General features: G+C 40.0%; 1 protein-coding gene across 1 annotated transcript; it reads right to left on the reverse strand.

Annotated features, from left to right (window-relative positions):
• Positions 1-385: 385 nt before the first annotated feature.
• On the reverse strand, positions 386-18,971 carry LOC115783635 (cytosolic acyl coenzyme A thioester hydrolase-like). Its single transcript, XM_030734547.1, has 8 exons — positions 18,767-18,971; positions 17,838-17,955; positions 16,649-16,805; positions 8,077-8,168; positions 7,714-7,828; positions 6,657-6,671; positions 5,949-6,035; positions 386-522 (listed from the first exon to the last, which is right to left on the reverse strand). Exons 1-8 carry the CDS (start codon positions 18,928-18,930, stop codon positions 386-388), a joined length of 885 nt encoding a protein of 294 aa, XP_030590407.1. The 5' UTR covers positions 18,931-18,971.
• Between the last annotated feature and the right edge of the window lie 5,042 nt (positions 18,972-24,013).

Here is a 24,013-nt window from a genome sequence, read left to right on the forward strand (position 1 = left end):
GAAGCTCTCCTAATTAAAAAGGCAACCATGACATGTGCGAGACTTATATGTCCCACCTTGCTCCCTCCCTCACTCCAGCTGCCCTCTCCTGTTTCCTTTTCATTCTCTCACTTTCTCAGTCAACATCTCTCTTCTGCTTTTCTTCCACACTATATATATAGTGTGTCTCTCCGATGGCCTCTTTACATAGCTGACCTCAATAGAAATGTCAGTATGAGGCGAGAACATCCAACTCGAAACAATATATCTCTACTGATAAAAGGCATCTGGTCTGCACTGATAAAATGCTGGATTTGTTACAAGGGCAGCCTGAATGCCTTCTAGTAAGAGTTTGCTTATTACAAGGTTGGAACATCAGATAAGCAGATTTTTTGTTACCGTTGGCTTAAACATCAAATCTCAATGTGCTACCCTCATTGGCTTCATTCTTCGTCTTGCCTTTAATCTTAACAGTCCTTTGTTTCTCATTTTCTCCAAAGTGCATGGAAAAGGTTGTTTTTAGGGTATCTGGATCAAATCCAGCTGCATCCAGAGAGAAACAAAAAAGCACAAGTAGGAGCTTCTCGCTAGCAAAAAGTGAAGAGTTGTACTGATGCGGAATACTTTTAAGAATGAATGCAGAAGAATTATTTTCAAGGAGCCATGAAATTATATATAATTAAAATAGTTTCCCTACTTAAAGATGGCTGAACACGCCTAGCGAGAAATTTTAATATGCCTCAAATTCAAGTAATTTGACTAACACGAAGCATACATACACTTCCTGTGACAAATAGCTCCGACGCTGTTTCAGGGGTTTATTTCCTGCTTCATTTTTAGCATTTTGTTTTTTCCCCATTGCAGCCCTCCCCATAACAGCAGAGTGCTGTTATGCAAGTAACACAGAGCGACAACCACCCAAGCAGTTACTTAAGCAATGCAACAGCGGACGCATACGCATAAATGTTCTCTATTCGCTTAGGAGAACATGAGCACTAAAAGCAATAAAAATCCTTCTCAAGGACGTTTCACCTTGGATTAAATCAGCAGTTCTTCTTCTGCACCTCTGTTATGTGGAGGTTAAAGGTAAAGTCAGCCATCCTAATCCAGTGCTCATTTTATTCAGCAAATATGTTCTCATGGTCCACAAGCTCTGTGTGCACACTTTTTAAAAAAGGATAGTGTTCATACAAAGTGCCCTACAATTGGGAGAAATAACTTCTCACACACAGACCACAGATGTTTTGTCACATAATAGTATTCCAGCTAACTAACAACACGGGTCCTTCATGCTGAGGATAGTCCTTTGTCATTCTCTTGGGTTTTGTATGCAGTTTCCTTTTTTTTTATTAACATCAATGTCATGTTATGGTTTATTTCCTGCCTTTCTTTGCTTTCCCGCCTGTTTGGCCTGTTCCTTGTTAGCTTCTCTTCCTCGTTTATTTGGTCTGTGTTCCTTCTCTCTCTCTGTCATTGTGTCTGTTATATTAGTTTGTGGCTGTACTCGAGTCCCTCTGTATCTTCCTGTCTTCATATGATTTTATTTTTTTTTAGATGCTCACTGGATTTCCTGGACTTGTCATTCATCCTTCCTTCTTTCTTTTTTTTGTTCTTTTCAACTTTTTGCAAGTTATATAAAGTTCTTTTTTGTTATTCTTCCAACCTGTCTGTGTGTCCTCTTGTATGAATTGATACTGTAACTGTAAGAACAGACTCAGGCATATTACTCCTCATGGAAAAGCTCAAGGAGGACTCTGAGCCCAAGGTGAAGAAATGTTCTTTAATAATAAAGTCAATTTTGTGGTTCATTTCATGAATGCTTCTGTGGAGGTTGAGGCCACAAGTCTCAACCTTGATCCAGTCTCGTCACCTGGTCTGCTAGCCTCTGGATATTCTGTGCATGCAGCTTTTATGTTGTTTACTTGGCAAAGCATTGAACCTGACAGTTTCCTGTCTGATCCTAGCCACCAAGATTTTTTTTGGAAATCCTCCAAAAGGAAGTGAAGCTCATGCCGACCTTCTTCTCACCTGTTCTTGAGTCTGTTTCTGGGTTGATATTGTCTCTCCTGCCTTTGAGTCTGTTGGGTCAGCAGATACATTTTCTTTGTTTTGTTTGTAACCAGTCCAAATGAGCCCTCACCTTTACAAATTGATCAACAACTATTTCTGAGTCTGCGTCCGAGTATGTCTCTGATTTTCTTACTCTCAGGCAGTCAGTATCTGCTCTGTTATGGTGCCTGCTTCTGAGTTGATCAACATCAAATCCAGGCCCCTTCTGGTCTGCCTGCTGATCATCAGTGCAGTATGTAAATCAGTCTAACAATTCTCACTAATGCTGGATGCTGCGCTTGTGTTCTTGCATGTTGTTTGCTTGATGACATTATGTAAGATGTTTGTTTTGGTTCAGCAATTAGAAAGAGACATCCACTTAAGACGCCATGCAAGCCTGGAACATTTCTTTTTGGTCACCGACACTTACAGGTTAAAGTGGACCAGAACAATCCAGAACAGCGTTCCTGCACCTTCAATTAATGAGTAATTACATCTAATGGACGGTTTGATGCAAAAAAACTATCACACACACACACACACACACACACACACACACACACACACACACACACACACACACACACACACTTCTTCATGTGCTGCTGCTGATGCCACAGAGGCAGTTAAGTCACCCTACAGTCCCACCTACATATTCTTCAACATTTCAGATAGCTCAACAAATATGACCACACACACAGTGTCTCTGCTCGCTAAAGTTATAGCTGCTGTATTTTCCAGGCCAAAAGAAAAATAATGTTAATGTGTGTTATTTTACTCTCAGAAAAGGGGAAAGATGTGAGGAAGAGAAGACTGGAGATGAATATGAGAGACGATTTTCAGTGGATGGCAGACTAAAGTGGGTGATTTGCAGTGGTGTTGTACAGTTTCCAGTGATGGATTATGTTGCCCCAGTGCAGGGCAGAGTGTGGTATCCACGGTCACCATTAGGTAAGGTCATGGTCAGTAGAGACATTATAAGTGAGAGACATGGCACTGAGCAAATTCTTGAACTGAAATTTATGGGAGAATTTTTCATCTGCAAAGACGGTGGTCAAAGCGTCTGCCAGGGGAAAAAGCTTTTAAAACCTTATTTGTGGGCAAATTTTGAATGGATATTCTGGGCATGTATGTCCCATTGATCATAGAAATGAAAGTTAATCTAGATAATGTTTCAAAATAAGTGTGCTTCAGTATGCCTGCTGAGTAACAGAAACTGCTTCTGGAAGCTCATTTTGTAGGAGTCATCAATTTAAATTTACACCAATGATGTTCTTTAGCAGTACTTGCTAAATACCATCTTAATGCTGGCTTTATAGTAGCCAGAGGCTGGAAAGTAGCCCTGACTGGCTGATTTAACATGGGGATATGTATTGAATAATTTAGCTGGCTAATTCCACAAAGAATGTCAAACCTGAGAACCAGACTTATTTACTATGGAGTCATTTCCCCCAAATGCACTGCTACACCGATATTGAAGGTTCACCCCGCTGCCAAATCCCACTTTACCCTCTGCCTATACTAATTGCGTACTGTTTCCTTTATAATGTGAGTCCTTGGGTGTGAGGGGTGAGCTTCTAAAGAAGCACTGAAGTCACAGATGAGTATTGTTTACTGTTGAATCTTGCTCAGCAATGGTTTAATCCCCCTTTAACACTTGGGGGAAAGACAAGCATTAGCACCTAAAAATAAACACACATATTTTTTATATATTCAGTCAATTTATTACAGTTTTAATTCTATCTTTATGTCTTTCCTCACTTCTGTCTTCTTGCTCACCTGTAAATCTCTCTCACTTTGCCAAACCTCTTTGCCTTACTGTATGTTCTCCACTCCAAGCAGCTGTTTCATCCTCCCCAACTCCCTGCAGGATTTTCATATTGTACTGAGGCAGTGAATGGGCTGACCTGTCCCTGTGCTGAATACTAAACAGCATGTTGTTCATGCTCTTTGTTTTACATGTGTGAGAATGACAAAGGAGTCTGACAGATGCAGATGACTACTTGACAGATGCAGACGGCAACTTGGAAACACTGAGCTCTGAAATGGCTTGTCAGGAGCTGTTAGTGAATCAATCACGCAGTGGGAACAAAACTGAAAGCCATTCTAAAATTTCACTTTTTACTGATTTAAAACTACACGACTATCAAACACATTCACTCTGAGTTCAGTAAATATCAGTATTTGTTTTATGGCTTACATTATCTTTGATGTGCACATACTATACCTATGTTAATCAATACATATACTCATAAGCCCCTTTATTACACCTGTTCAACTCATAAATGCAAATATATAATCAGCTAATTATATGGAAGACCCTCCATGCTTTTTGAATGTTTGCATGTTGAATTGGTCAAGACAACCGGCTGAATGTCAAACAGCAAATCGGAATGAGGAAGAAATGTGATCTAGGGGACTCTGAATGGTTGATGGTGCCAACCTGAAATACTCAGGTTCTGAGTATTTCAGAAACTGCTCATCTACTGGGTTTTTCCCACACAACCATCTCTAGGCTTTGCAGAGAATGGGCTAAAAAAGAGAAAATATCCAGCTAGCAGCACCTCTCTGGGCAAAAATGTTGTTGATGTCAGAGGTCAGAGGCGATTGGTCAGACTCCTTTGAGTTGATAGGAAGGCACCAGTAACTCAAATAACAACCAAGTTAAAACCAAGGTATGCAGAAGAGCATCTCTGAAGACACAATGAACCTTGAAGTAGATGGGCAGAAGACAGAAGACCACACCAGGGGACAATCCTGTCAGCTGAGAACAGGAACCTGAGGCTACAGTTCACATGGGTCTTCCAAAAATTGGACAATAGAAAACTGGAAAAACGTTGCCAGATCTGGTGTGTCCCATTTTCTGCTGTAGCATACAGATGTTAGCGTCAGAATCTGGTGTAAACAACATGAAAGCATGGCTCCATCATACTTGTATCAACAGTTCAGTCTGCTGGTGGTGGTGTGATGGTTTGGGGGATACTTTCTTGGCACACTTTGAGTTCCTTAGTTCCATTATTTAAATGTCAACAATGTATCCAGCAGGATACAGCAAATCATCTCAAAGATGACAATGAGTTCACTGTTCTCAAATGGCCGCCACAGTCACCAGATTGCAATCGAATATTAAAAAGCATCTTTGGGAACTGGTGGAACAGGAGATTCACATCATGGATGTGCAGCTGACAAATTCCACAGCAACTGTGTGACACTATAGTGTCAATACGGACCAAAATCTCTGGGGAATGTTTCCAGTACTTTGTTGAATCTGTGCCATGAAGAATTAAGACAGTTCTGAAGGCAAAATGGGGTCCAGCCCAGTACTAGTGAGGTGTACCTAATAAAGTCTCCAGTGAGTGTGCATAGAAGATTACAGCAGAGTCAGCTATTGTGGTGTGTAAGATCCCCATACAAATAATAAGAGAACAGCCACCAACAAGAGACACATGCATGCAATGTAGCTTTGTTTAAGAACAAAAATATATATGCTTAAGACTGGATTCAGACTAAGAGGAAGTATGAAGCCTTCATTAGTTAGTTAGTTAATTTTCTCTCTTTGATAGTGGAAGAATATATTTCTATTTCTATCTTTAGCAGCTTTATAATGTATTCTATAAATTAAGTTTCAATCATGAATAATGAGTTATGTGTATAATAATAATGAGTTTATAGAAGATATTTCTTAAACCCAGACTATTTAAGGATAACAGTAGTTGAGGTAAATTAAATCTTCATCAAGAATTTGATGTGTATTCTCAGTGGATTTTACACTTTGAATATCCCCTCATGCTGCAGTTTAAAGATAAATCCTCAGTTTTCTCAGAAAAATATGACTGAAACTAACTGTACAACTTTCCATAATTAGGACGGAAGACAATTTGACCTGAGAAAATGTATCTATAAAGCAGAAACTGACTCACCCCCATGAACATAGTCATGTAGTGTACAGTCTGAAGGGCCCACCAGATGAATCAGACTTGACTGGCTGAAGCCAACAGTGTGCGGTTCTGCAAGACAAATACACAAAATTTTTCATCTCTAAAGATGAAAAATAATAAACAATATAAAGTAGATAAAAGTAGATCTTAGCTATTTGCTGATATCTAGGTATTGGTATTTGTAACAGCCAATAAATGAAAATTTAAAAAGTAAAGAAGAGACGGCAGAAACACCCTTCGAGCATGTTATGTTGATGTTACATAGTTTGTCCACCAGGGGGCACTCTGAAACTTCCCTGCTGGCAACACACTCAGTAAAGCCACATACACAATAACCAGCTCATCCAATCAGTCAGGCAGAGTGCCAACAAATAATTCACACCTTTACATATATATATATATATATATATATATATGTAAAACAAGATTAGCTTTAAATCTTAGTACTAACTCCTAATAAATAACTACACACAACAGATGTTACGGAAATCTGTTTATGTTTAGTGTGTCTGAAAGAAAAGATATCGGCCACTATATCAGATTTTTGAATCACCAAAAATCGATATTGGTCTTAATACTATATGAGTCAGCCTCTAAGCAAGCAAGCCAACGCCAACAAACCTTCATGCATAAATACATGCTGCTCACTGCAAAGCTTTGACATGCTACTTGCTGATCTAGTTAACGCACCTTTTGGTGGGTCCTCTGTTGAAACAACGTGGCAAAATTAGGGAATTAGATAAACACATTTTTAAGCACATTAATTCACATTAAAACTGCAAACCTGTGAGGAAGAAGGCACAAGCTTCTAGCAGTGCACCAAAGTATATTAACCTAGGCTACGTCCACGATCAGTTTTCACTTTAATGTCTGTCAAGACAAGCATTTTAGCTCCATTAGTTTCATAAATAACACCTGTAAATGTATAACACACGACCAATCATTCCTGCACCATGTAAACAAGAAGCAGAGGGTTGGCTACTTATAGAAAATACTACAAAGGAAGAAGCAAAATAGTAAAACAAAAGAAAACAGCTTTCTTTGCCTGGACTATTAATGAGGTGGAAGTGTTACTGAAAAGGCATTTTCACACACACGGCAGCCCTGAACCTCTGTAGACATTACCAGTGGTTCTGGATGTGAGCACAGATCCTATTGGTTAGATAGTAAGTTCAGCAGTTATACACAGAAAGCTCCTTAGTACAAAATGAGTAAAGTCCAGTAGAGTTAGGGTTGACTTTAGGGTATTATCCACTGCCAGAGAAAGAAAGCCATGGGAATGAGGAAAGAGTACCCACACAGCAGCGTTTCCAAATTAATCAGTTTTGGTTTCTTGAAGTGCTCTTGTGAGGATGCCAGGGCCCACGTGTTTACACATTAAATGTTTAAACGTATTCGTGCTGACGCACGCCGAGAGCACTCGATGGAATCTTCACTTACTTGATCTATCATTGTATGATCTTGACATTTAGCAAAAATATCTTTGCATTTTTACTCTGAAGAAAGAGTTTGCTTTTGACTCCGTGCTGCAGCTCAGCATGAAGTCATGCTGCCAGCAGTGAAAATACATACAAAAAATTGCTTCTCGTGTCACTGCATTAATTGGGTAACAACAAGATGACTGTACAGTATTTTTAGTATTTTCATGACATACTATTAGCAAACCCTATAAGGGAGAGATGGAAGAATTTCCATTCATGGCTTATTCATTATTACAGCTTCTTCGGACCCTGAGCTTGAATATTACCTGGGTTGGGTGGAGATGGCATCACCTCTTCAGTCCTTGCCTTGGTCTCCAGTCTCTCCATCTTCTGAGCCTCGTAGCGCTTCCTGCCCTCCTCCTCTTGTTCAGCACTAGCATACTGTAGAAAGAATATATACAATATACACTGGTGTATACAGCCACTCAAACACCAGTCTCTGCACAAGCACATGTGGTATAAAGCAAAGGCGATCTATCTGGACCGTGTGGCCTTTGTTGTTGACTCTCTTTCCTTGATTTCTGCTCATGTCATTTAAGATGGAAAGGGGGGGGGTCACTGAGATCGAGAGAAGCTAAAAGATAAAATATCACACTTTTAGGATCTGAGCAATTTAAGTTTCCTTGTACCTTGATGGGTGGCACCTCCATGATCTTGTCAACATTCTGCAGAGAGCAGGGGACGTACCACAGCGCTGCCTTGTTGGACAGTTTTTTGGCACCTGCAGTCACAGAGAAAAGGCTGAGTACTCACCCTGAGGAAAATGTCAGCGAAAGCATCGTGTTTACAGCTTTCTTCTACCAAATAAAGAGACGCCGTTTTGTGACCGTAAACCAAGAGACAGGAATCTTGACGTCTTTCAAATAAAACAACAATAGAGTGAAGAATTTTGAAATGGCTGTTGTCAAAACAGACGCTTTTATTAATACTACAATGAAGGCCACTTCAGTTTTTAACAAGTCGATCGGTGCTGCCTGTGCGCAGAAAGATTAGTCTTTCTTCTGAAAATAAAAGGAGCAGAAAACAAATGAGGACTTTGTGTTCAAAGACAACAGTTGCTGTCTATCCAGGATGCAAAACTCACAGTCACTTAGCTAGCTAAGCCTGGCATAATCTCTAAATCCTGAACTTTCTGCATTTCTATGTTGTAATTATAAAACCGACGAAACCATGGCAACTCGTTCATCTCAAGTGTCTGCACAAATATTTATGCTGGTATACCGCAGTGTGATGTTCTGGCAGTTGGAGGCTGCAGCGCTGGCTCTGGCTTCCTACAGAAAGTTCAGAACGAAGAAGCTCAGAAGACAAAACTCACAGAAATCACATTACATCGCAATCAGCCAGAGAGGTTGTCATAGTGATGTCTGTTCTATTCTGCCCACACTTCTTCACTTAATTTGCTAACACACACACACACACACGCACGCACGCGCGCTATTTTAAGTTGGTGTTGTTATGGCACACAGATTAAAGACAGCATGGGGCAAGTTGAAGTGAAATTACTGTCTTAAAGGCTTTTTCTGAGGCCGCAATATCCAATTAACTTTTTCAGCTTCTGAGTTTTGAAATTAAAGTCCTTTTTGTGGCCTGCAAAAGCAAAATGTTTTATTTAGCTGTTGCAGTTTTATTATGTTCACTTGGGTCCCATTTCATAAATGTCCATCACCGAGGACCTAAAAATAAGGCACCTTAGAGGTAGAGCCTGAGTTAAAATGTGTCATATGTGGATCAACCAGCCGGGCATTTTGCATGAGGAAGTTAAGAGAAGAGAGCAGGAGTGAGCAGCTTATAACAGGCTACTCCTGGGAAATAGCATTTGCATTTTACACCCGAGTTAAAACTGTGCAGACAGCCAGGCCTCGTTGCCATGCCAACCGCACTTCTTTCCTCCTCCTCCTCCTCCTCTCATTTGTGCCCGCCTTTGTCAGCAACCAGGAAGTTGCCCACAGGAGAAAGGGAGGGATATTTACATATCCTTGACTCTACCCAAGACTGAGTGACTCCACTCTATTATTAGCTACTGTTGGACCTTGAATTGAACTGTGTTTAGGGTGGAGAGAGAAGTGAGAGAGAAACAAGAAGAAGGAAGGAAGGATGGATGGAAGAACCGTTCCCAATACGACTGATGCCCTTTTTGATCAGAAAGGAACCAGAGAACCGGCTTTGAATTTAAAATCCTTCTGCATCAAATTGAGACAATGTCAATATTTGTCCATGTCTTCGCCTGGACTGCAGCCTTGTATCACAATATGTCCACTGAAACAGCACCATTCTCCTGAGCCACAGCCACCCCTGCCTCAAACTTGAAGGGAAGACAAGTTTGAGGCAGACCTTGAAAATGCAACAATATTCATGATGTGCCCCTTAGGGCTAATTATTAGACCTTAAGATAATTCTGCATAGCTTTTTCAGGGCCAAAAAGTATATCTGTGATCCCAAGTAGTAAAAGGTACATATGGTATGTTCACTGTTTCTTCTATATTTTTAGGTGCAATATCAGAAAAACAGTCTGTGTTGTGCCAAACACAAAAACTAACAAGAAGCACTCAGAGAGTTCAACCCTCCGCCAAGGCAGCACCCACTCTGGGAAGTATTTACTTTCAAGGGAATAGTAATGTATTTTGTATATATTCATTTTGTTTTCTTTGCTCTTTTTAAATGTACTTTAAGAAGTTTGCAGTGCAGTAAAAAATCAGATAAGGGCAGCATGACAGATGGCTGTGGCTCAGGAGGTCAGCAGGTCATCTGCTAATCAGAAGATTGATGGTTTGATTCCTGGCTACTCCAGTCTGTGTGCCAAAGTGTCCTTGGGCAAGAAACTGAACCCCAAGTTGTTCTCCGATGTAACTGTCAGAATATGAATGTGTGTGAATGTTAGATAGTACGCACTTAGCTGTAGAAAGAAGTGCTTGTATGAATGTGTGTGAATGGGTAAATGCAAACATTTTGTATAGAGCGCTTTGAGTGCTCAGCTAGAGTAGAAAAGCATTATATAAGAACTAGCCTATTTACCATATTTTAAATCTTTTTGCAGTACTTTCTATATATAGATTAAATGTTGAGTCTAAGTGGGCTGTAGGTGCAGATGCTAGAAAGCTAAAGCTTTAGGTGGTCAGTGAGATTAGAAAAGTGCTACACACATGCCAGTTCATTCTTAAATGTAGTAATTAATGTAATATAAATGAATAGGTACCCCTTAAGCCAATTTGGCATCCTTTTTTAAAGGTCTATTTTTGTACGGTTACATTAAGGAACAAATAGTCTCCTGAAGTTTGCAATTGATCTTCCTAGGTAGGCACAAATAAGTACCCACTGTCAAGGGTACAACAATAGAGGGTACAGCCCCACTGACAAGCTGTTACAGCACTTAAGTTGCAATAAGGTACTCCACTTCCTGAGAGTGCACCGACTGCAATGTATTTGTCAGTACTGTCTGACTGCCTGCATGTGAGAGTGATCATTACTGGGAAACTGGTTGATTTTGACACGTGATTACAGCTTCACAAAACATGGAGGAACAGCTTGCTTACTTAGTTAGGATTAATGAATTGCAGAGTAGGAAGATTCTGGCTACATGGACCACGGCCACAATCTGCTCTGTCAAATTTCAATACTCTCGCATGACTTTGTGGATGATTTCTCAAGTTCAGGTGGTGACAGTTTTAGAGCAAGGACCTCCATAAATGGAAAAAGGCATTATGACAGCTAAGACAAATGGCACCTAACAGGTTATAAATCAGGTGTCAGTGGAGCAAAAGCAGTGTGTGGCGAATATGCAGCGGTGCAGTGAGTGCTTTAATGTGCAAAACCACAACTGCACGGGATAGGTAGAATATTACACATGAAACAAGCCAACGACTATTGCTTGGCTCATTTTACAGGAGTATAATGTCAGCAGAAGGACAGCTTTACCCTCTGAGGAGACAAGCAAAAAAAAAAATACATTCAATGACTGTTGATATGTCAACACCAAAACCTTTAACTTGAGCTCTTTACAGAACAAGAATCCAATAGATTGTTTTGTAGGTAAAATCCAACAGATGTTGTGAAACAGGTCTCTGTTTTTAATGTAATATGCAGAAACACTAAGCTGTGTCACATTTAATTATAAATGAGAGCATTTTGGGGTTGATCTCACAGCTCACATGGGTGCTTATGGGGGGGGGGGGGGGGGGGGGGGGGGGGGTCCCTCAAGCATGACTTAGCCATCATTCAGTTCCTTTAATCTAAGTTTAAGGCATCAATCAGGACTTCATGGCAAAATTCATATTTTCTGTTCAAATGAAAGCATTTTAGTCCAGCACCCTTAATGTCTGTAATTTCTCACCTTTTCCTGCTCTTCCTTCCTGCCTTTTACCCTGATATCTTTCCTTTTTCTTTCACCATAAGCCATTTCACTTGGTTTGTGTCTTTTGCTGATTCACCTCTCTGCTCTCCCGTTGGTCTTTTACTCACTCGCCTTAATTCTCTGTCGAAGCAGAAAAAAAGACCCTTGTTTTCTTTTCTCCTTCCTGAACAGCCTGTTCCAGGCTCTGAGACAGAGCAGAGGGGATCGTTCTTGGTACTTGATCCCCATGATCAAAACCACAGATTTTCCATTGTGCTGAGCCAAGGCTCCATTACTTTTAATTATACTACATTCCCGCTCTGGGGAATGTTACAGACTGATAGGAATAGATTAAATCAAGCCAGCAGTAGAGTTTTTAACAGAGCTTTCTGAGTGAGAGGGATTATCCAGTTCTCAATTTAAACATGCTTTTTTTAATATTTGTTTGCACTCAGCAAACTGAATTAAACATAACGTTACTGCGAGGACCTCTCTACCCAAGTAAAATGAAGGTATGGGAAAATCCAGCTGTGAGACAAAAAGCTTCTGCACAGTTGACAGAATCCAGAGTGATTCCACATAAACAATTTTCTGTTAAACTAAACTAACCTTCAGTCTGCAGTAGCATCCTGTTTAAAAAGAAACTAAGAGATGCCCACAAGTCAAACCAGCCTTGTGATTTATTGTTAAAGGTTATTTTCTGTTGCTGTTACACTATGTATTAGGTATATTCTTTTCTGTGTTAGATTTAAACACATTTTCCTGATATTCATTATGTTAATGACAACTAAGTGCAATTTAGTAACAAAGAAAAGGATGACAGTTTTTTGCAAACCTGAAATACAGCCATTTCAGCTGCGTCTCTCAGTATGCGCAGTTCTGTGACCTACCAAGATCATGACAGGAACTATCATGCTTACAGTATTTTAAGCTTCAGACCACAATGCATCACTCTCAGCTCTGTGTGTTCATGTGTGTTGAACAGGGAACAATTTGTGTATGTTGTGTTCATGTAAATGTGTGCCTGAGCGTGCATGCAATACAAGCAGCACTGCATCTCTGGGAATTTTGCGTCCCACGTGTGGCTGAGCACAAGCACATTACATGAATGTTCGGATTGTGTGTGTGTGTGTGTGTGTGTGTGTGTGTGTGTGTGTGTGTGTGTGTGTGTGTGTGTGTGTGTGTGTGTGCGTGCGTGCGTGCGTGCACGTGTGTGTTTGTTATGTGCAGATCTTTGGGCCTTTGTGAATTCAAATAATGAGTATGTGTATGTGTGTGACTGTGCACATTCTCTAAAGTGCAGCATGTGTGTGTGCGTGACAGTGTGGCATTTTGTTACATATGTGTATTTTCACATCTGCAAATCTGCGTGTGTTGCAGTGTGTGTAGGTCTGACTGTGAGTGTGCGTGTGTATGTTAATACGCATGTGCAATCCCCCCAGCAGGGACAATCATCACGGCTCGTGCCCACAGTAGGCAGCCTTACCCTGAGGGTCTGTGACTGAGGCCTGCCTGACGAGATGCTGCCTGACTGACTGTGGAACCTGGATGATTGCCTCCTCCACATACACACACACACACATGCTAAATAAATGCAAAGATCCTGGCACAAAGAACTCAATATACAAGGAGCGTGCACATTTATCTATGCACAGAGCTGCAAAAACATGCATGGCTGCACAAATGCACACCCTGCAATGTGCACCATACACAAAGTGCGTATTCTGATATAGAACTAGCAAAGTCCTTTCTTCCATGTTTCTGTCTAAGCAATCCATCAGTCTTTTGCCTTGGAAAAGAGCTGGTCGGGAATATGTAAAGCCATGCTTGTCCTGTCTCGCTATGAGTTCTCTTTTAGCAAGAAGGAAACTGTATTCATTCAGTGTGGGTGTGAGAACACGTAGGTGTGTGATTTTTTTTTTTTCTGTGTCTAAATTGTTCACATATCAGGCTCTGCATGCATGCGGATCATCACTGCACAACCACGTGTGTGTACGGGCGTGCATCTGCGTGTTGGACACGTGCGTGCGTTGTGTCGGAGAATGTGTGCAGGTACATCCACTTGGCATCCGTGTCTGACTGGGCCACATTGTGTGAGGCCTGATGCTAAGCCAACATGACAGAAGCAAATAATGTCTGCTCCCGTTATCTTCTCTTCCCTCTCTGCCCCGCAGGAACCTTTTAAAGGGCCAAACACCAATGAAAACACACATGTATGTATAAAGCACACATGGAACATCCAAATACACATTCACAAAATTATGCATCTAAGGCAAAACAAAATGTGCTCAACCATGGCCGAGCCCCCTGTATTCTACTGAGGTTTGGACAAAAATAGATCCATAAAGCACACATCCAATGGCTTTTATGGATAGTAGCTGTGTCAAGTCAAATGCACAGCCATAGTTACAGTAAATAAACACATATGACCCACTTCCTGTAAATATGACCTACTACACCACCAAGCTGCTGCTCCTTCTCTGGCTCTCCTTTAAATTAAGTTTAATGAAGTATTTCAGAGTTAAGGACAAATCAATCTGCTCACTTTACTGTATGTAGGTTCAGACTGCTTTATGAGTGGTACTTATTTGTTTTTTTGTTTGCCGGTGGGAGGGAGGGGAGGGCTTTTTTTCTTTGTGACTGACATATTTTGCTGTTAAATATAAAACAAGATAACAGTACGTAACATTTAGCATATAATATAAACAAATTCCATTACTGTGCTTGGCCCACACAGCCACCAGAGACCTCAGTAGCAAAGTTTGGTGTCCCAGAGGAACTCACCTCCATGCCTGCACCCATCGTGGGCTAGAGCTACGCTTATTTACACTACACCCACAGTGCCCTGACTCTAAACCTACACTCAAAGCCTCACAACTAATCCTCTTTGTGTTTATGCAAGCACAGTTATGTACATTTTTCATTCTCATGAGAATTGAAAATTTAGAAAATAGTAATTATTGAAACTACCAGTAGAGGCATTGTATCATTTTCTATAACTGTGGACTGCTGCTTCAAAACATTTTCTATATTGCAATGCAAATAAGATTTCTTGGCAAAATACAGGTTTTATAAGATAAATATCATGTAAGCAATGCTTATAATTATTCATGTGACCAACATATGAATAAATATAGAATATAGGCATCATTGTATTTAGAATGCCTCCCCTGTTAGTAATGTTTGAACTGAACTGAGTCATAACTCCTGTAATGTGTAAAACCAAACAGTGCCTCAAGTCCATGAGCTCTCTTCCCGATCTCCCCCTCATCAGGGGTCCTTCCTAACAGGCCATTCACTGTACAGGGCTGTCCATTCCGGTGCCTGCATGTATGTATGCTTCTCTCCACCTGTCACCTCATATCTGTGCCTCCGCCTCCGTCAACCTGCTTTCAGCCCAGCAACCAGCCAACCAACCAGTACAAGCCTGTTGCTAGGGCAACGGCTGTCTAGGGGATACTTCTTTTGTTTCCCACACCTCCTTTTCCTCATCATTCTTTCTATCTCTTCACTACTCTCACTATTTTTCCTCTTTAATTCTCTTTGCTATCTTTTTCCCCATCGATATGTCTGTCTGCTGCTCTCCTTCTCTTCCTCCGTCCGTCTCGCTATCCATTTCTTCTCGTCTTTAGTTTCACCAGTTGGAATATGGGCACTACCACTGCACAGATACTGAGATTAGCTTTTTTATGCTGAAAAACTGAACCTGCTGTATGCTGCTAAAACGCCCTGATAAACCCCTAATTATATACTATATAGTACTTTAAAATATTTAATTGGTGTGGACATTTACCACAGGCAGACTCTGGTCCCAGTGGCATTTAAAGGTTCAGGGACAGTGGTGTTCCATGTAGCTTTACTTAAGATAATTTGATAATTGTGGGTGTTCCTGCATACAAGTGAAAATAAAGAACATTATTCAGAATTAGAAACCTCACTTGTTGCCAAATGCTCTAGAAATTGCCATCACTCTTGCTTTCTGTTCCCCCCATCACAGCACATAATGCAGCCACTGGTGAAAGCAGTTTCAATATTCATGCTGCTAAAAGAACTGCCGCTTATTGTGTGCTGCCCTCTAGTGATCAAATAGCGGAATATCACAATGAGGTCATCTTTCGCTCATCATTTACGTTTGTTGATACTTTCTGAATAAAAACAACAAAAAACACAAACAAATGGCAGCAGGATACAATAACAGGCAACATAAAATGAAATATCTGATATATATTTTTAATTGCAGGAACATTAAACCAAATTAAATAGGTATTTCCATAAGAAGTCTTTCTCATTTAAGAAATGACGTGCAGCACAGAATAAAAATCAAATTCAAAAAGACTTTTGCCTGAAAAATGTATACAGAACTGTAATTAGTTAGTTAATTAATAGTAGTTAATTAATGGGCAGTCATATGTTTTACCTTTCAGCTCATCTGATAATTGATTAAGATGTTTCTAGGAAAAACCTCCAAATATTCACTGGCTCCAGTTTCACCAACATGAGCTCATTAGTTGTAGCCTAAGTTTTTACAGTACATGCTGAACATGGCAGATTTTTGCATCTCTGTGTGTGTTTGTTTGCTTAATCTTTCTGTATTTGACTTCCTGTGAATTTGAATGCTTATCATTCCTCTGGTCCTCTGAAATGTTGAGCATGAGGCTAACAATGTTGGACAGGTGAGGCTGTAGCCTGAACAAAATCATCCAGGAACCAAAAACATTAATGTTAAATTTAGCACAAATCATCTGTGTTTAATTGAATTTCCATTCATCATTCACTGAAAAAATGTTATCAAACAGTTCAAGGAATGTCATGGATAAATGTGGTGTGTATGTGTGTGTGTGTGTGTGTGTGTGTGTTCACACACAGCTATTCACCTGTGAGGATATTCTCAGCCACAACTTTGACCTGAACCTCCAGCGAGTGCTTGGAGGTGTACGTGATCTCAGCAGTGACATGGGCGACCTCACCAATGAACACAGGAAACAGGAACTCTGTCTTCTCCACTCGAACCAGAGCTGCCAAGCAGCGATCCTAAAGAAGGCAAACAGCAGACTTAAAATGTATACACACATAGATATAATCACAACATCTGACTGCTCTGGCAGAAATCTGGCAGTTACTCTGAAGGAACATCAGAGAGAAAATCTGGTTTAAAAACTCGAGACACTGGTATTGATTCACCCAGTTACACAATTACCCATGTCTCTGGGGGTCATTTTGTGGTGAGTGGTAAAAAAATACCACTCAACACAAAATGACCCATGGAAATATACGAGCTGAGATTAATGATGTGTACAACTACAGAGATCACTGTCTGTGAGGCAATGTCACCTCACAGCAGGTCCTTGGTTCAAATCCAGGCTGGGGCCTTTCTGTGTGGAGTTTGCATGTTCTCCCTGTGTCTGTGGGTACTCTGGCTTCCCCACAGTCCAAAGACATGCATGGGGTTAGGATAACTGGTGTCTCTATGAACTTGCCATAAGTGTGAATGTATGTCTGTCTCTCTGTCACAGTGCTGACACAGCCCTGTGACAGATTTCAGCCTTTTTCAGAGCATATCCTACCCCATGAATAACTGGAAGAAAATAAAGAAAATGGATGGATGGATGGAACCTTCACTGATTTAATAAATTAATATTTTTTTTTTGCTGTGTTAACTTTAAGTTAACTTTAAGAGAAGTTACTCATCCAAATATTTTGTTTCCCTTTTGAGATTTTTTATTTTCCTCATTGTGTTTTTTCCTGAATCTTCCACATTTTTTATCATTTTTATAAAAGTGATTTTAAAAGTAATGGTTACAATTTCTTTCTTTCTGGTGTGTGTTCCTATCAGTTTACTCTAACTGTACAGAGACTTAAATAGACTGTTATTCACATCCTATTTGAGTCTGTTTATTCAGGAGCTGAATAGGATTATCTAGTACTGTAGTAACACACAGTTAAACAAATGACACTTTTCTTCTACTAAAAGCAAACATTATGGGAACTTCTTGAAAATGTCTTTGATTTCAGTCACCTACAGTACAATCACAGTTCAGAATGATTGTGTCTGTTGTCTCTTACCCCGTTCTGTGTGTTGCAGTGCCGCGTGCCAACAATGCATCCAGCTTCCTCTATCATCTTGAGGATGATGCCACCATGGACGTTACCCACAATGTTGGCGTCGTCTGGCCGCATAATCCTGCATCAATGAGGGAATGTGTTACAGTGACCTTATGACTGATGGTACATTACAATTTGTGTTATTAATTCTAGGTTATCAAATAGTGCACACAGTTTTTCTTTTTTGTTCTTCAGCATTTCAAGCACATGGCATTTTCAAATGTATCAAGTCATTATTTAAAGGTTTAACTTACGAAAAGTCATTTTTTGAAACTAACCAAAATAACCAAAAGACAAAAATTGTAAATATTTTTTGCCAGGACAGCCGTGCTTCTAGGAAGTCAGTCATGTGCTGAACCCTTGCACATAACCAGCTGATAAAGCATCTCCATACTTTATCGCTACTTAAAGACAGTATCATCATCGCTGACACTTGTTTGCACTTTGCTGTCATGTGGTGGTTCCAGTTCTTCAGCGTATCGGAAAACGAGACTCACCAGTTACACTGTAATCACCTTACACACTCAGAATCAAAACCGCACAAACGTCAAACCACAATAACACACACCACAGCACAGACTAACCCTGTGACTCACATGGTTAATATCAACACTTGTACATGTGTGTGTGTGTGCGTTTGTGTGTGTGTGTGTGCGTGTGCGTGTGTGCAAGCCACATCTTGTCCTCCGGCCCTTATGCAACAGGAAGGTGACTAGTAACTTCCTATAAAGCTGTGCAATTCTCACTTTTATATTTACAAGAATTCACAAAACTCCTCACGATATCTAGGAAATTGCACAGAATTACACAGAGTCCAACACAAAATGAATGAAACAAACCGTGTGTGTGTGTGTGTGTGTGTGGGCGCGAACGCATCAGCAACAAAGTACCTGCTGAGTTGATTTTTAGCACCCTGCTGAGCTCCAGTCTTCTCACCTTCCCTGACATCTTTGCTTTCTTGCTGACTTTGCCTCGGTTGCTGTTTCTCCACCACTGCAGTCATCTTATCCACTTCATCTGAAGCCTTACTCTGCTGTGGCCCAGAGCAATGCATCTCTATGCACAGTACGGCTCTCAGTCTTACTCTCTCACCTACTTCCCCTCTGTATGATCCCTACATTCACAGCTTTGAAGATTTTGAGATCTGACGTTGATGTCTGAGTGATGTCACGGAGTATTATCGCTCACCCTGCCTTACTGGCTAAACTGGATGTCAGAAGACACACTGATACACAGACAGACAGGAGTTACCTAATAAAATATGTCATCATCACATTGAGATTTAAGTCTCAGAGCTGACAGAGTTGGACAGTGACAAATGTGCCAGATGTCCTTAGACACATGTGAAGTACCAGACAAATGAAACTTGCCTCAGATGTTTAATTCATGAAAATGTTCATCCATTGGATTTTTCTTTAATTAAGACAAAAAATAATCTAGGTATGGAAAAAATAAAAGATACCAGCCCAGTGCCACCATAAGATAGTTTAATATCTTCAATAAGATGAAAGGACTAATAGCATTACACATAAAGCCACTGATAATAGTGTTACAAATATATGTTTCAACAAAGACAAGTCCATGAACCTTTAAAATTATGCTAATACACCTTCCAAACCAGGATGATGTAGTTGATTGATTACTTGATTACGTAAATCAACCTAGTGATCTAGCATACACCGATTTTATACACTGGTGTTTTGCCAATGCAAAAAGTAGCTCGCACACACTAAACATTAAAACTGGCACTTTTTCTCATCAGAAGCAGCACCATCTGGACCAACTATACCAATAAAATATAGATGACAACTAACTGAAAATGCAAAGTACTGCTGTTAAAAGATGCTTGAGACAAAAGCATCTTGTTGGCTCTTGGAAAAAACTATTTTTTTATTTTTTTTTACCTGTGTCGAGAACAACGGTGGCAGAAAGCCCGAATTAGCTTCACAAACTCGCGTCTTAGTATCATTTCTGTCCCAGGCGTCCACAGTACAAGAACACAGCACAGGTGTGAAAGTGATTTAAGTGTTTAACTAGAAGCATACTTACATTACCAGGTAAGACAGACATTTGCCAAACACACCTCACACCTCCATCCACACATAAATATGCCTAAATACATAAACAGTAAGGACTACACTGTCAAAGGATCTCCTGTATGGTATTAAAAGTCCCAACTTAAATTTTTGTCTTAAGGGCTATTCACAAATTTTCTGTAAGAAGCTTCTAGTGAGGAACAAATAGATGGAAAAATGCTGCCATAATATACTGCAGAAAAGCAATATGAAATCCATGATAGTGCCAAAATGAAAACAGAGTTACTGTCAAAAATATTTTTGTTTCATATCAAGTTGTATATGAGGCCAAATGAAAGTAGTATGTTTCCAAATGTGCTCTTAAATTAATCATGAGGTCTTAGATATGACGGATGCTGTTTTGCTCCTTGTTGCAATGAACGCAACCAAAGAGTTGTGATTCCTGAAAAAGGGTAACAGCATGTCTAACAAAAAGTCAGTAAGCTGGACTTCACTACTACAATAGATGACTAACTGCCCATAAATGCATACACGCCCAGTTTTAACTGTTTGGTGGGGGTAAAGATCACTGTGCAAAGACAGAACATCCAACAGGGGAGCCGGGGAAACACCCTGGGTCCCAGAAGGAAGGAAGATCCCAGCATAAATAAGGGATGGGCAGATCGATCCAAATATCGATACCAGTGCTGGTATTGGTTTTGGATTGAGACTAGTGCAATAGTATCGATGCTTTAGTTTGTTTGTCTCCTGTAAGTTCAATATGTTGCTCCCATTCATCAGAAAGGAGACACATCTGTTGCACCGCCCCCTCCTTCCTGCTCTGCTGTGATTAGTTGTCCTGCAGTCGCGTGATTCACTGAGCTGAGTCATGCCATTCAATGAGTGAAAACGTAAGGCAGTATGTAGAGGTACTTTTTAGTTGTAATTTTAAAAAACTGCAAACAGTGATTTGTGTTGGAAGGAAATTGTCTACTATGGCAACTCCACCAAACTTATTTACATGTAAGACCACAAAAAGAAAAAGCTCAGACAGACCCAGACCCCCCAGCACAGAGACAGAGCCCACTGTCACAGTCCTTTCAGAGAGGCAAAGAATAACCAGGAGCTCATATAATGTTTCATGACTGATGTTGGATCTTCAGCTTTAGATAATGTTCAAGTGTTATTGGTCATCATAGTTGTTACTTCAGCAAACTGATTGCATATAGGTCCTATTCATAAGACCAAATGATATATTCAACTCACATAATTGTGTCAAATTACTTTATTGAAACTGAAAACAATTTACCTCACACATAAACTATGAAAAATGTCTCACTAAGCTTTTAATGCTGACTGTCAAGTCTATTTTATTTAGAACACATTTAAAGAACAGAAGCTGACCCACAGTGCTTTAAAGATCAGCACATTCACATCACAGGTGTCCAAAAAAAAACTGTTTCAAAATACATGAAAAGCTGAAAGGTGTTTTATTGTGCTAACTAATTACTGTGGAAAGTAAAAATCACAGTGATTTAGTGGTCATAAAAATGTGTTCACATTTAGCAAAATGATGATTATTCATCTCATAAATAAGACACACTGTTCTCCCACACTGTAAACCCGGATAAGTTGAATCTACTTAAAAAAACCAAGGTAACTCGTTGCCTTAAATTTTTTAAGTAATGAAACAGTTCATTTAACTCAGCCTGTTAAGTAAACACTACTGCATTTCCAATTGAACTAAATTGTATGTTCTAATTGACCTAATTTATCTTTATAGTTCATGAAAAAATAGGATGTCTTTTGATCAATCAATCCCCCTATCCTTTTCATGGTCGTGTGGGGTGGGGGCGGGGGGCTGGAGCCTATCCCAGCTGACAAGGCAGTAAGATGCAGGGTACACCCCATACAGGTCACCAGCCTGTTGCAGGGCTGACACAGACAACCATTCACACCTGTGGGCAATTTAGAGAGACCAATTAACCTAACCCCAGTAACTGCATGTCTTCAGATTGTAGGAAGAAACCCATACAGACACAGGGAGAAACATACAAACTCCACACAGCAAGAGTCCCAGGCTAAGGTGGAATCGAACCCAGACTATCAGATAGCTATTCTAGCTGTGAGGCAGCAGTGCTAACCACCACGCCACCATGCTGCCCAGTAACACAAATATTTTAACAGTGTTGAACTGTGTCTGTTTAAATTTGGTAAATAAACATGATAAAACTCAGCCCTGATGAATGCTGGTACATTAACATTTACAAATAACATTTGTCCATGGAACAATTAAAAAAACTATACGAGAGAGCGTTGTGAACAAAAACCAAACAAAAATACCAATGTCCACTATTCCAAACAGCAAGAGGCCTGGGCCAAGCTGGAATTGAACCCAGACCTTTTAGATGGCATTCTACCTGTAATGTAGCAGTGCTAACCATCATACCACCATGCAGCTGCGCATTAATCCAGTCTGTTAAAACTGGTATAAACTAGATTTTTAGCAGGTGCAAAACTTGATGATATTAAGTTGTTTGAACTCAAACACATGAATACAATAAGATAGACCATCAGAACATACAGTCTACTCAGCATTAACAAGTAATGTTCACATTCTGGGCAATTTTAAGTAATATGAACTCAATATTTTTAAGTGGAATCAAAATCTGGGTTTACAGTGCATACATAGCTGCCTTTATAAGTTAAAGTATTGTATCGGTATACTGGCTCTGTATTTACTTGGTATTGGATTGATACCAAAATTTGCAGCATCTTACACCACTAGTGTAAATGACTGACACACACACACACACACACACACACACACACACACACACACACACACACCCACACACACACACACACCACACACACAACCACCACAGCAGATGCTGGGTGCTTATATTCAGTGTTGTGGTAACCGAAAACACATCAGAAAGGGTTCCACTATATGTCAAAGTCAGGGTTCTATCTTGTGAACTAAGCTGAACTTTTTTTTCATGCAGTTACATTTTCCTTATAAATTGAATTTTAGATGCAAATATTTATTCAATCATTTTACACTCCGCTTATTAAAATAGGCACCTTTTTCTGAAAGGTTCGGTAGCAGAGGGGCATGCTGGGAAATATATTACTTGTTCTTCCTGGCCTGGCTCCCTGTCATTTGTGCAAAATACCTGCAAACCTGTGATGTCAACTATACCATTTTTCAGCAGGTGCCTTATAGAGCAGTTTGCTAGCACAAGTAAAGTAAAGAAAAAGCAGGAGAAGAACCACCAGGACTTTGGATCTGAGCAATGCTGTCATTGACTTTGCCGAGCACAAGGCCTGAAATCTGAGGTTCTAATGAGTGAGTAGTTTATCTTTGTACCTTTGTAAAGTTAAAGAAAAATGAAACATTGTTACCACTTATATGTTGAAAATATGCACTCATACTGTAATATGTGTGGTGTGATCTATCTAGAAAGCTGATCCAGTAGAAACGACTGTTGAATGAGGGATTTTATAAATGATTGTGTTTGGTATACAGTGACTCATCCAGTCAGTCTGTGAGGACCTGCAGTTAATGGCCTTCTCTCCTTTGTCCTTGCTTCAGATGTCTTTACGCTACTTTAGCAAAGATAAATCTGTTTTGGGTTTGTGGTTAAAAAAATATATCTGCCTGTCACAGAGTTGTTATGTCTGTGTCAGTGTGGTATGAGGTAATTATTTTCTGGCACAGACGAGGCAGGTTTCTGTGAGCATTAAAAATAATGCCATAATCTTTGATGATTACAGCATTATTAGCACTGTAATCATCAACGTTTCATATCTAACGAGACATCTGACTGCAACACCCCAGTAACAGGAAACCTAGTCCTCCACGGCCGGTCAAGATAAATCATTTAAAGCCTCCACAGAGGGTGGGGATCAGACCTGATATGTAAGAAAATGCTTACAGGTTATGACTCACTAATACTATAATAATACTGTCTGGTTTCAGGAACTCTTCTGGAGACTATGTGTTAAACTTCTCAGTAACTGAACATTCAACGGTGGAAAATGTAAAGAGACTACAACAATTCAATGAATGGAAAAAAAACTGGACATAGTGGGTTATATAAATATTTTATGTTCCTG

This window comes from Archocentrus centrarchus, chromosome 7, assembly GCF_007364275.1.
Source record: "Archocentrus centrarchus isolate MPI-CPG fArcCen1 chromosome 7, fArcCen1, whole genome shotgun sequence".
Classification (NCBI taxonomy): domain Eukaryota; kingdom Metazoa; phylum Chordata; class Actinopteri; order Cichliformes; family Cichlidae; genus Archocentrus; species Archocentrus centrarchus.